This window comes from Hippoglossus stenolepis, chromosome 11 (assembly GCF_022539355.2).
Source record: "Hippoglossus stenolepis isolate QCI-W04-F060 chromosome 11, HSTE1.2, whole genome shotgun sequence".
Lineage (NCBI taxonomy): Eukaryota > Metazoa > Chordata > Actinopteri > Pleuronectiformes > Pleuronectidae > Hippoglossus > Hippoglossus stenolepis.
The window spans coordinates 15,350,070-15,363,100 of NC_061493.1; the positions used below are offsets into that span (position 1 = coordinate 15,350,070).

The 13,031-nt window shown below is 45.5% G+C and overlaps 2 protein-coding genes across 2 annotated transcripts in view; one reads left to right on the forward strand and one right to left on the reverse strand.

Annotated features, from left to right (window-relative positions):
- The window catches only part of phlpp1 (PH domain and leucine rich repeat protein phosphatase 1), a 46,006-nt gene extending 39,486 nt beyond the window's left edge, over nt 1–6,520 (forward strand). The window contains exons 9-17 of the mRNA XM_035170888.1: nt 251–346; nt 1,125–1,280; nt 1,590–1,790; nt 2,307–2,469; nt 2,556–2,686; nt 2,864–2,977; nt 3,298–3,492; nt 3,585–3,813; nt 3,896–6,520. Coding sequence (XP_035026779.1) covers nt 251–346; nt 1,125–1,280; nt 1,590–1,790; nt 2,307–2,469; nt 2,556–2,686; nt 2,864–2,977; nt 3,298–3,492; nt 3,585–3,813; nt 3,896–5,215 — 2,605 coding nt within the window. The 3' untranslated portion in view covers nt 5,216–6,520. The remainder of the gene's footprint in view (nt 1–250; nt 347–1,124; nt 1,281–1,589; nt 1,791–2,306; nt 2,470–2,555; nt 2,687–2,863; nt 2,978–3,297; nt 3,493–3,584; nt 3,814–3,895) is intronic.
- Nucleotides 6,521–6,780: 260 nt separating this feature from the next.
- On the reverse strand, nt 6,781–13,031 carry mep1bb (meprin A subunit beta b). The gene is made up of 13 exons (XM_047341862.1): nt 12,972–13,031; nt 12,711–12,828; nt 12,576–12,619; nt 12,402–12,480; nt 11,240–11,357; nt 10,891–11,069; nt 10,140–10,358; nt 9,662–9,814; nt 9,286–9,501; nt 8,725–9,192; nt 8,450–8,629; nt 7,836–8,094; nt 6,781–7,003 (listed from the first exon to the last, which is right to left on the reverse strand). Exons 1-13 carry the CDS (start codon nt 13,029–13,031, stop codon nt 6,781–6,783), a joined length of 2,316 nt encoding a protein of 771 aa, XP_047197818.1.

Below are 13,031 nucleotides of genomic sequence, written 5' to 3' on the forward strand. Positions count from 1 at the left end.
AAATCCTTCCACCAAGTTCTGTGGAAATCCATCCAGCAGGTTTTGTGTAATCTTGCTTGAATACAAACAGACAGAGGTTAAAAGGCCACTTTCCATCCAGAATGGAAGATGCTGCCTTGTGTTCTCTAGAGCAGGACTGTTGAGAATTCAACTACATGCAGTAACCCAATGAATTATATACGGTGGTAAGTGTCTCCCTTTAAAAACTGCACATAATTTATCATCATCATCACCCCCTCTCCTTCTGTAGGAACCATATGGACTCCTTGCCAGACTGGCTGTGTGAAGCAAAGAAGCTGGAAGTTCTGGACGTGAGCCACAACCTCATCACCGAGCTCCCTGCGCGGTGAGTCTCTCCTTCTCACTCGATGTGTCCTGTGAATGAAAGTACACTGCAGGATTGTTGTCCCCGCCACCTATCCCCCATAGAGCCTCATAAATCACACAGATAGCCTGTGACCTCCACAGCCCTCGTCCATCTCTTCGTCTTTATATAGCCTTTTAGAAGGTCAACTCAGATGCAGTTCACCTCCTCCTCTTCTCTCTGTCTTTTCATTTTTCTTCCACTTTCTCACATCCTCTGGTTCCATCAGTGTCTGCAGATTTATATTTTACCCAATAAGTGTCAGGATGATGAATTTCAGCTGCAAGCTCCACTAGAGGCGCTGCTATTTTCTGAATTCACATCCGTCCTCGCCCCCATCGTCCTGCTGCTCTACTCTCATTTCCATGACTATTTTAGTCGACTTCACTTACACTTCACACAAGCCTATCTATCTATCTATCTATCTATCCATCTATCCATCTCTCTCTCTCTCTCTCTCTCTCTCTCTCTCTCTCTCTCTCTCTCTCTCTCTCTCTCCTTCATCTCTCTGTCTCTATCTATCTATCAATCTATCTGTCGGTATGTCCGTCTTTCCATCTGTCCATCTATCTATCTATCATCTATCTATCTATCTATCTATCTATCTATCTATCTATCTATCTATCTATCTATCTATCTATCTATCTGCCCGTCAGTCTGTCTGGCTGTTTGTTTGTCTATCCATCTGTCCATCCATCCTTACGTTTATTTTTGAAGTTCTCGTTCTGACCTGACCATCTGTATCCTCCTCATGCTGCAGGTTGTTCTGCAGCAACAGTCTTAGGAAGCTGAGTGCAGGACATAACCAGTTGCAGAAGCTTCCTGAAAGAGTGGAGCGCCCTCTGCTGGAGGTTCTGGACGTACAGCACAATCAACTGGTGGAGCTGCCCTGCAACCTGTTCCTCAAATCTGACAGGTAGCATTAGTCATCGGTTGGAATTCATTCTTGTTTTAATCAGATCATGCACTCTACATCTGACAACAAGATTAAAAATAGGGGAAAATAAAATGAAGGACAGAATGGGATTTTTAATCGAGGGCAGGCAAGATGCTCAAGGGCAAAGATGGCAGGTAAATAAAAAAAACTACCAACCACTACAAGGATCGGGGAGGGGAGTGTTTTAATGGGAATCATAAAAGTAGGAAGTCAGGCCGAAGACTCTTCATCTCAATTTTAATGTCCACTATCTGCAAGAAGGTAAAACATTCAATTTTCATTCTTCAGCTTACGATGCGTGAATGCATCAGCCAACAAGCTGGAGCACCTGCCACCTTCCAGCCTATCAGAGGAGAGTCACAGCATCCTGCAGGAACTCTACCTCACCAACAACCGGCTGACGGACAAGTGTGTGCCCATGCTGACGGGCCACTTACATCTACGCATTCTGCACATGGCATACAACCATCTCCAGACCTTCCCAGCTAGGTAAAGACGTCCCAGTTTATACTCCAGCTTGAATCAATATCTATTCATTTTCCTCATCGATAATTCATTATTTTAATGAATGTTTAAACTGTTTATTTTATCAAAGATTTGTAAACTGTCAGAAAATATTGAAAAATGTCAGTTTTACAAAGATGTAATTTATATAAATATGAATATGAATAAGTTCTCTTTATCTCTATTAGTAGTATAATGTTGTGCTGTACATTTCAGTGAATAAAGTAGTACTAAAATATTTTTGTATATGTTGGTTTGCAATCCCTCATGTTTTATTGAGCTTTAAGCCCCAGCTGAAGACTGCTTAACTTATTTTATTTTTAATTAGTTAGATAAAAGTTAAACGTAGCTCGTAGCTCACAGCAGGATCGTTTCAGAGTTTGAAGCCACTGACAGAAGGAATGCATGGATGGAAACTCATCGGAATCCACTGATGTTAAGAAAAAGCCCTTCTCTATGTTACACACCTCGGCTCACCCATTGCTTTGTCTCATCCATCAGTAAAATGGCCAAGTTGGAGGAGCTGGAGGAGGTGGACCTGAGCGGGAACATGCTGAAGACCGTGCCCACCACCATTATGAACTGCCGGCGAATGCACACGCTCATCGCCCATTCCAACGCCATCGAGGTCTTTCCGGAGGTCATGCAGCTGATGGAGATGAAAGTAAGCCTGAAGCAGTAGCGCGTCTCTACGAGCCGTTGAGCTCATATGTATCTGTAGTAATGACGTCTTTCTCCTCTTCTCGTCAGTGTGTGGATCTGAGCTGCAATGAACTGAGCGACATCACCCTCCCGGAGAACCTGCCCCCCAAGCTTCAGGAGCTCGACCTGACTGGAAACCCTCGTCTCAACCTGGACCACAAGACCCTCGAGCAGCTAAAGTAAGTCTCTGTTTCTCTGCTGGACGTCTTTAGATCTGTTTGTGTGACTACAACCTGTTATTTTCACAAGCTGTAATTTAGTTTTTCCAAAAAGATTATATATTTAGCCTATATGCATTTTTATGCCTCGCCATAATGCAACATTTATGATCCCCCTCATGTTCTGTTGTCTTCCAGTAATATCCGCTGCTTCCGTATTGATCCGCCTCCAACCTTTTCGTCGAACGAGGCATCTGGTGGGCCTGCTGTGTGGAGTCATGGTTACACAGAGGCCTCGGGCGTCAAGAACAAGTGAGTTCAAATGAAAAAAAAGCAAAACAACAACAACCGCCATCACACTCGACCAGCGAAGCCTCACTAATCCGAACCTCTTGAGAATGAGCGCTGTGAAAGCCAGATGACTCAAGACTATATTGAAGCAGTGCTTATTGAAATCATGAATCATGTATAATCACACGCCCAAACAGGTTCTGCTGTACAGTCAAATAAATGGAAGATAGAAAGCGCTGTGTTCTCAGTGTGAGCAGAGCAGTTGGTATGTCTTTATCATTTGTCTTACGAGAGCACAAACCTTAAAGACGTCCCTCTTCTGTTTGTCGTTCTCTCCTCAGACTTTGTGTCGCAGCACTTTCAGTAAACAGTTTCTGTGGAAGTCGTGAAGCCCTGTACGGTGTGTTCGATGGGGACAGGAATGTGGAAGTGCCGTACCTTTTGCAGTGCACGATGAACGACGTGCTGGCTGAAGAAATACACAAGACTAAGAGCGAGGAGGACTACATGACCAACACCTTCCTCGTCATGCAAAGGTACGCAATGCACTGAATGTGTCTAATATATGTGGCAGTGTTCATGTTTCTATAGCAAAGACAATAATCCTCTTTTTCTTTTTCTATCCAAGGAAACTCGGGACCGCGGGTCAGAAACTGGGCGGCTCGGCGGCCCTGTGTCACATTCGCCACGACCCCACCGACCCTGGCGGCTGCTTCACCCTCACAGCTGCGAACGTGGGCAAGTGCCAGGCCATTCTGTGCCGTGACGGGAAGCCACTGTCGCTGTCCCTGCTTCACAACATAGGGCTGGAGGAGGAGTACCGCAGGGTCCGACAGCACAGGGCTATCATCACTGAGGTAAAGATCCTTGACGCAAACTGCGTGCCAATGGAAATTAATGTGCAGCACTATACTCATTTTTATACTTTTTTCCCCATAGGACAACAAGGTGAATGGCGTGACCGATTCTACAAGAATCATGGGCTACTCCTTTCTCTACCCGTCCGTCATCCCTTGTCCCCATGTGCAGACAGTCACTCTCACGTCCCAGGATGAGTTCTTCATTCTGGGCAGCCGGGGCCTGTGGGATACTGTGTCTCCCACTGAGGCTGTAGAGGCTGTTCGAAACGTCCCCGACGGCCTGGCTGCTGCGAAGAAGCTGTGCACACTGGCGCAGGGGTACGGTTGCACCGACAGCCTCAGCGCTGTCGTGGTCCAGCTCAGCGTGAGTGAAGACTGCTGCTCCTGCTGCTGTTCTGAGCCTCCCCAGCCTCCTCCGAGCCCCGGCCTGGGCACTTATCCCTCCTCGTCCTCTGCCATCAAGGAGCGGCCCTCGGACGGCTCCCTCCCCGTGCCCCCTTCCTCCTGCAGTGAAATCAGCAGTGAGATCAGCACCAGCGAGATGAGCAGCGAAGTGGGCTCCACAGCCTCATCTGACGAACCCCCGCAGAGCTCTTTGGTGCTGCTGCACGACCAGTCCCACCATCCACACCTCCACCTGCACCATCAGGCCCACGTGCTGTCCTTACAGCACCAGCATGCCCACTCAGCCTCTCAGCCCTGTCAGTACCTGTTCCCTGGGTCAGAGCTGCCCTCTGCCCGCAGCTGCTGTGCCCTCCATCCTGCCTGTTTAGCAGGTTCCTTCCAGAGGCAGCTATCCAGTGCCACTTTCTCCAGCGCCCTGTCAGACAATGGGCTGGACAGCGAGGATGAGGAGCCCATTGCTGGCGTTTTCTCTAACGGGAGCCGCGTGGAAGTAGAGGCAGACATCCATTGCCTCAAAGCAGAACTCTCCACCTCGTCACCGCCCCAAACATCATTACCCTCATCCACCAGCCAGGAGCGCACCCTGCTGCCTCTTCCCCCTCCTCCGCCACCGCCGTGCACCCCAGAGCCCCTGGACGAAGGTGTCGACATGAGCCTCGGTGATGTCGAGAATGGACTGGAGAGGGACGAGTCGTGGCAGGGAGTCGGAGCAGGAGCTGGGGACGCAGGAAAGTTAGCAGCTAAGCAGAGGGTTAATGGGTCAGTGGCACGCCAAGAAAAGAGTCACAATCTTATTGAGGTGGCTGCCGACGCCCCCTCGAAGAAATCTGGCGGCTACTTCACAGCTCCGGCCCAGCCTGACCCAGACGACCAGTTCATCATCCCCCCTGAGCTGGAGGAGGAGGTGAAGGAAATCATGAAGCAGCATCAGCAGAAACAGCAAAAGCCACCCGGGACCGATCAGCCCATGGACTACTACGACACTCCCCTCTGAACAGCAGCTCGGACTAAAAGCCTCATCTCCCTTCCAGCAGCAGCAGCATGCACACGACCCAACATCAACCCAACTGCTCTGATTTCCCTCAAATGTGGTCACAGACGAAGTGAGATTCCTCGAGAGGCTGTAAAATGCACATGAAAGCCTTCCAGCTCTACACAGCCTTATCCTTGGAGAACCATGCACTGTAACTGCTCCTCCTGTTTTTACCGAAGCTACTCATAGAATACAACAAGCAAATGAGCCCTTTAACGATACTCAACCCTCTTGAAAAAGCAGAAGCCTGTGGACCCGGCTCCTGGTGTCCACGGCCGTGCCCTTCTCACAGACTGGAACCTTTTCTTTGTTTTTTACATGAGACAACCAGCCGAGTATGTAATCAACACTAGTCTCTTTGCAATAGCATTAGCTCGCCACAGCACTTGTTAATATTGATAACAATTACATGGTTTGTTTGTTTGTTTGTTTGTTTTGTAAGAACTTACCATATCTTTCAATGTGAAAGCAGAGAAGTTGCTGAAAGAACTTTTTAAAAACAGAGACACATAATCTTTTTATGATCAGTGAACTATGTCGAATGGTGCACTAGTAATACCACACTTAACTGTTGTAGATAGGGCACTTAAAATACTGTATTTCTTCAGTAAATCATGGCTCTTGGCCTGGAAAATGGCATAGAAATTTTTTGTAGAAGTTTTAAATACTAACTCCTAGGAGTTGCATACTCTTTATGGTGACTCAGTCACTTTTACTAATCTTCTCTGAGAGAAATGGTGATTTTTGTTTTGTTTATTGTTTATTTTTTTTCCAATGATTGTAAATAAGAGAAATGTTGTATACTGATGCTTTTGAAGGAGCTGCGTACCTGTATGTCGGTGAAAGTTGTAACGGTGGGGAGGATAATGTGCGGTTCGCCAAGAGTTTGCTGTTATGGAGGTGTCACTCCCCTTTATCTTTCAAAGTAGACTCACAAATACGAAACACACGTACACACACACAAATGTTAATGTGCAATTGCAGTTCTGAAAACCCAGCATTCCATGCTATACAACATTACTGTATCTAATAAACACTAATAGACGGATCTTTGCATGCACACTTGCATGCATGCACATACACACATACACACACATGAACACCCACAGGATAAGTCCCACATCACCTCCCTCCTACAGTAACTGTTATCACCGGCATGACTGTGTCAAGTTCAGTAATACAAACAAATATATCTACATGGAAAAGTGACAACACAAATGTTCCTGTCTTTGGTATAATAAATTTTAAATTTGTGAATATAAGTCATCACGTCTGGGACTTGTTTTTAATCATTTGTGCAGTTGAAATGTGAAGTCAAGACATTCATGTGAAGCTTTTTGTTTTAAAATAATTTATTTAGCACAATAATACTCTTGCATAGCTCTAACTGTTTTGGCATTGAATGACCAGAAGGGGGCACTCTCAGATAATGTTATGATACAGTATATGATGGTTTACCTTTGAGGCCCTAATATTCAGCTGATTTATTTCATTTCAAGTCGTCTTTTTAGATTCAGTGTCTCTGATTACGGTCTCTCTGGGGCGTGCACGTTTGCCATGATGAAGCTGCTGTCACCCCTGCATTTCTTATACTTCTTCTTCACGCAGATGACGCTGACAACAGTGACCAGCAGCATGACTGCCAGTACAGACAGAGAAGTGGCCAGTGCCAGGTTGGTTTTATCCATAACGGAGCCCCTGTTCTGACAAGTGTCCCCGTAGTACCACCAGTCATCGCCCACCGCACACCTGGAGAACAGAGGACAAACAAACGATGAGGAGGACAGAGCAAGATCAGACGTTCAGGTATTACCAAGTGTTGGAGGTGGAAAACAGAAGCTTTTATAAGGACTCCTCTTAGATTTAAGCATCAGAAAATCCATGCATGTCAAAATTTGAATTCTAGAAGAATTTGAGGAAATCTGCTCATTTGCTCTTGCAGCTTAAGTTAATGGATGACTCAGTTGCCTGTAGATGTGATTGTAAGCGTGAATGTTTTTTTGCCTTTGTATGTTGGTCCTGTGATAGACTGGCAACGTCAGCTGGGATTGGCTCCAGCCCCCACTGTGCAGTATAGATAAACGGTGGACGGAAGCTCATTTGCTTTTTGATTGTGAATATGAACCTTTGACCAGGATATGGGAAGCTGAACTTAGACTGGAAACCATATTTTCCTCTGTTTTATGTTTGAGAACTTTCATCATTGAATTAATGGTAATTGTAGTATACATATTGTATTCTGCTCTGATCATATTTAGGGGACTAATATCTATGAGATTGAATTTAACCGGACCTTGGCAGAGGTATGGGCTCTACTTAGTGCCATTGTAGTTTACTTCTGGAACTAGATAATGTGCACCTTACATGCATGTAATAGGGATATTTAACATTGGCGGAGTGAGATGATGTAAAATGGGATGTGCCACTTTGGTTGGGAGGAGTTCAGGTGTTTCACAGTGTGGATTTGCACATTAACAGCAGCCTTAAGTAAAGTCAAATTTGGAGGAAAAACCTGTTTTACAGTAACATTAGCACCGTTTCTGTCAGAGAGGAGACTTTGGGACCTGTTACATCCCCTCACCTGCAAACAGCTTTCCCTGCATCCACCATACAGATCCCCTCATTGAGACACTGCACGTTGAGGCAGTTTTCAGAGGTTGCGGTGGAGCCAGTGGAGCCAGTGGAGCCAGTGGAGCCAGTGGGGCCAGTGGGGCCAGTGGGGCCAGTGGAGCCAGTGGGGCCAGTGGGGCCAGTGGGGCCAGTGGGGCCAGAGGGGCCAGAGGTGATGGGCGGTACGGCCGTGGAAGGCACAGGCTGGGTCACAGTCAGATGAGACACATCTGGAGAGAGAGAGAGAGAGAGAGAGAGAGAGAGAGAGAGAGAGAGAGAGAGAGAGGTTAATGGTATTCAAGTGGAGGAGCATTGATGAACATGAAATGAACAGGCAGTGATTGGATTGCAGAGTGTATTGTGCCCAGGAGTCATTGATGTAATTATGCATCACTGTATATATAGTCCTGTAAATTGTGTTTGCATGGGTGGGAGAGATGAGTATGTATGGTAATGTATGACTAATAAATCATTTATATGTAGATTATGATGACATTAACAAGCTCTGTGTGAAAGACACCTCCTCCCTCATATCTGTCATGTGATTGGACACAGTGAAAGTATGTAGGTGTATGGTGTGTTTACCCTCCATTGTGAGGAGAAATATGGCATCCCCTCCCTTGATGAAATCCCTGCTCTTGGCTCTGAGGTGCGTGAGATACACCGCAGTCCCGGCGCCCGGCCCTCGGAAATACCTGGACCCATCTGCGTCTGTGACTTCAGAGCCCACCTTGCGAGGGTCATCCCAGAAAAACTGTTGAGAGTCTGTTTGAAAGGATGTATGAATACAGTATTACAGCCAAAGTGTTACTTCCACAATTTGCTTGAAAGTAAAGAATAAGTCAATGTTTTTTTTGCACCTGTTGCCTTCATGTTGGGGTCAGTGGTCACACTGCGCTGGTTGGACATGCGCTTCAGGATGTGCGGGTGCTGGTCCATCAGCATCATGGTCATCTGCTTCCAGGGGCAGGGCCATTTCTGCCCGGAGTCCCCTGCACTGGCCACCAGGTGAGCGTAGGCCGACAGCTCGCCGGGGTAGCCCTCCTTTCCACTGGGGTACAGCCCCATTTGGAATCTGTAACCCTCCTTGGAGGTGAATGGCGGGCTGAAGATTGGTGTGTTTACTGTAGTGTTGTCCATGACATGGCTGAAGTTCTTCACGCGCCATATAAACTCTGGGCAGGTGGTCTCAGAGAGGTTGATGTCATCCAGGGACAGTCCCCCTGTCGAGGGCCCAGTGCCCTCTTTGGACCCTTCAAAGACAACTCTGAACTTTGTCTTGACGTCTAGACTCACGTGGTGCAGCTGCCACAGCTGCTGAGGGGATCCTGCTCCAGCACATCAGGTAGAAACAGAGAATGTGTTGATCCTCACACCGGCATGATTCAAAACGTAGAATTTGAGGATTCAGTAAAACTCACCATCTATGGTCTTTATGAAGCGCAGTGTGCCGTTGGCATTTGCTTTGTCGTACTCTCGGACATAGATCTTCAGCTTGTCGCTGGGCCCGGCGCTGTTGTAGTAGAAGAACTGCAGACACTGGAAACCTCTCTTGGGGTAAAGGAGCCTGCTTTCAAGCAGAGCTGTGTCCCCATTGTTGGCTGTGCCTGTGCTGAAGTGCATGAAGTATCCTGAACCTGAGGATCCAAATGTCACCTGATTAATAATGTCAACACCCAAACATTATTTCAATGCACAGTGCGACAGCCCACTGAAACATAAAGCAACAATTCATTTATTATATATATATATATTGTATATAAGTTGTGTAGAATTTCTTTCCAGAGTAATTCCCACCGGTGCATTTGCCCATGTTGGAGTAGTCAGTGTCGGGGCCTCCGGCAGCCTCGGCGACCCTGACCCATTCTGCCTGGTCCCCTTCTCCCTGGATCATACCGCAGATGTTCTCACGTTCAAAGTCACATGAGTCCAGGAAGGTGGAACCCTGAGCTGTAGAGGCACACACACACACACACACACACACACACACACACACACACACACACACACACACACACACACACACACACACACACACACACACACACAGGTGAGGGACTTTGAACAGCTATAAACTGATCAACAACACATTAATGAGAATGTTTTGCTGAGTCACATTATTTCATGTGGCAAACATGTGGGAGATAAGCCACGATATCGACAGGTCACTTTAACATAATCAGAATCAATAATTCAACAGTGGCGGTGCAGGTTGACACTTTTATCATGAAAGACAATAAAAGATATAATGTGGTTGTTAGTCGTGGACTCTTACTGCAGTTGTAGAGGCGGTGCAGCTTGAGCAGGTCGCTGTCGCTGAACTCCATGCGTTGGCCGATGACGTCACTGAAATCGGGGATCTTGGTGATGATGGTGGGCTCGGTGCCATTCCGGAAGGCATTTTTGCTGTAGTGCATCATGGAGCCGTAGTCGTAGGGGACGCCCAGCGAGCTGGAGGTGGTGTCGTCGTAGGTCTTGAAGTTGTTTTCTTTGCCTGAAGATCAAAGAGTCGGAACTCGTCATCCCAGCGTCTTACTCCATTCTCCAAATACAGGCTTCGTAGTTCAAGAGATTTATTAGGTTGTTTATTAGTCTAATAAAAGTTGCTTTTCAACGACTGACCCGTGTTTGAAGCCCTGACTTAAACTCGCTGACATATCAAAGTACTCGATACTTTGATATGTCAGCCCATAATAAATTTGACTTATCGACAACCGAGGTCAATTTAGCTGAGATACTTTGCTTATCTCGGGAAAACAACACATTCACGTGTTTTATCACACATCAACAAATCAGCTGCTGCAAAAAGTGCTTTCCTTCAAGAGCTGCATCAGAAACCTCTGGAACACTGAAGTGATTTTACTCGTTTTGTGTTTCTGTCCATGCTTTACATTCCTCAATCCGACTATTTCTAATAACACACATGCAGCCATGAAGAAGGCGTGTTTAAAGGGATCAAAGAAATGCAGCAGCATGGATGGAAAGTGTTTAGATCATTTATGATTTAGCTGTGAGAGGTTCAATACCCTCTGAGATGCGGTCCCACATGATTCTGACATAATCGTCTCGGTCCGATCTGGACATTTCGTGCCAGAAACCCAGCGCATGAAGGAACTCGTGTTCAATGGTGGCGATGCGGTCACAGTTTCTCCCGATGGACAACCTCTGCTTTCCAACGTGCCGGTTTCCCACAGAGGAGAAACATCTTTTGGTGGCAAAAAAAAACCAACAGATTTTAAAGATCATTATATATTTTGGACTTTTGGACAGTTGTTGCAATGTTAGAATAAAGAATATATATAATGACTTAAACATGAAGTACAGCTTGTGTTGTCATAAACTGAACATAAAAGCCAAGAGATCTCTCTGCCTTACCCGCCCCCTTTGAAAATTGAAATGTAGTTTGATTCCCCGCTCCAGGGCTTGAAGTCGATGCAGGTCTTCAGTCTGTACTGCTCAAACGCCTTCAGAATCACACCTTTTGCATTGATCTCTGCAGAGAAGATGATAAATCAGTTCTGCAAAATGCTTTTTAATTCCCTTTAAAGTGATTTTGTGTAAATTCATAAAAGGCCCCTGTTGAATAATTGAAGCGTGTTAAGATTGAAGATTATCTCCATTCACTCCAAGACTCACATGTCCAGCTCAGTTGTAAATGAACATCGAACACCCAGTGTGTGGACGTGCTCTGATTCTGAGATGATTTCTGAGTTCATGCAATAATGTGTAAAGGTTTTGTTTCAGCAGGTTAGAACATTATCAGTATGTTGTCACGTCTTTGCCTTCACCCTTTTACTTTCTCCCTCATTCAGTCCTAGAGACCATAAAACGTCAAAATTATGTTATATAAGATACGATAAGACTTTACTAGTCCCGAAATGACTTCTTGAATGTTAATGAGGTGGTGAAGCGGTTCCTATTGATGTTTTGGGTTTCATTTAATACTTATTGTTTTCTGTACTTCTATGGTGACAAGTTTGACTCGGCCAAATTAAGAGTGGGCTCTCAGAAAGCAAAGAGACGACCTCCACCCTGGAGTCCTCCGTGGCTACAGCGCCTGGGTTCTCCATTCAGCAGCAAGCATGACCTTTGACCAGAACCCACCCACCCTCCATGTTGTATGTTATGATTTCGATTTTTCTTAGACCTGTTCCTCCAGAATGGGATTTCGTTTTAACCCATCATGTCGGGGAAATCTGTTCTTAAATATATTAAATATTACATAAAATAAATAATATTTCTATATCACTGTATCACGAAAAAGCAAATATACAGTATTTGAGCTGTTGACGAGAACCTTAGGGGTCAAGGACCAGATTAAAAAAAGACTGGGTTCGTTAAATTATAAAAAAAATCTGCTGCTAACATACTCGAAGTTTTGTTTGTTCACAACTTTAAGAAGCTACATGTAACAAATCACCTATTCGGATTGTAGTCTTAAACCACAGTTTTAACATATGTGATAATATCATATAAATCCATCTGTATTCCTCTAAAACTATACTGTACATGTGCATGGAGTCCAGGTCACTCTTACCTAAGTCATCCTCCATGTAGTACGGGATCGTCTTCGGCCACCTGTACTCATCCCCTATTATAGAGTTCCGAGTTTGCCTCTGCAGCGGTGGATGAAAGCAAAGAGAGCAACAACATAAGGAGTCTAAATTCTATTGTGCGGGGGGGGAAATTATAAACGGTTAAATTAACGTACCCCATCGAGGACAATGTCTCCCTCTGCAAGATCCAGTCCTGCCTCTGTGGAGCCAACACACAAAGAAAACTGGTTTGGCATTTGTCACTGAATAAGAGAGAAGACCTGAGAAGGAAAATTTGTGTATTTGCAAACCTTCATTTATGTCAAAAATGTCCAGGTCCCGTCCACCGTCCACATCGTAATCTGTGAACGCAGAAGAGGTCAAACAGTCGAAGAAACTTGACCTTAACTCGAGTCTGTGCTTTACTCGCTGCAAAAATAAAATCACTCACCTGAAAGCTTTTCTGTGGGCTGAACAAAAGAGAATCAAAATAAACATGTTATTGATTTGCACATTGATTTAAATCAAGTTATCACATGATAATAACTCAACAAAATACACCAATTTCTCACCAAACAAAGGGTGGTGCCGAAAAGGAGACACACAACCAGTGCAGTCTTTCTCCCCGCCAT

Coding starts and splice junctions, on each gene's coding strand:
- mep1bb (XM_047341862.1), bottom strand. CDS start 13,031: ATGGCGGGGAGAAAGACTGCACTGGTTGTGTGTCTCCTTTTCGGCACC. Junction 11,070..11,239: donor TCAATTTTCAAAGGGGGCGG/GTAAGGCAGAGA, acceptor TGCCACCAAAAG/ATGTTTCTCCTCTGTGGGAA. Junction 8,630..8,724: donor CCCCAACATGAAGGCAACAG/GTGCAAAAAAAA, acceptor CCTTTCAAACAG/ACTCTCAACAGTTTTTCTGG.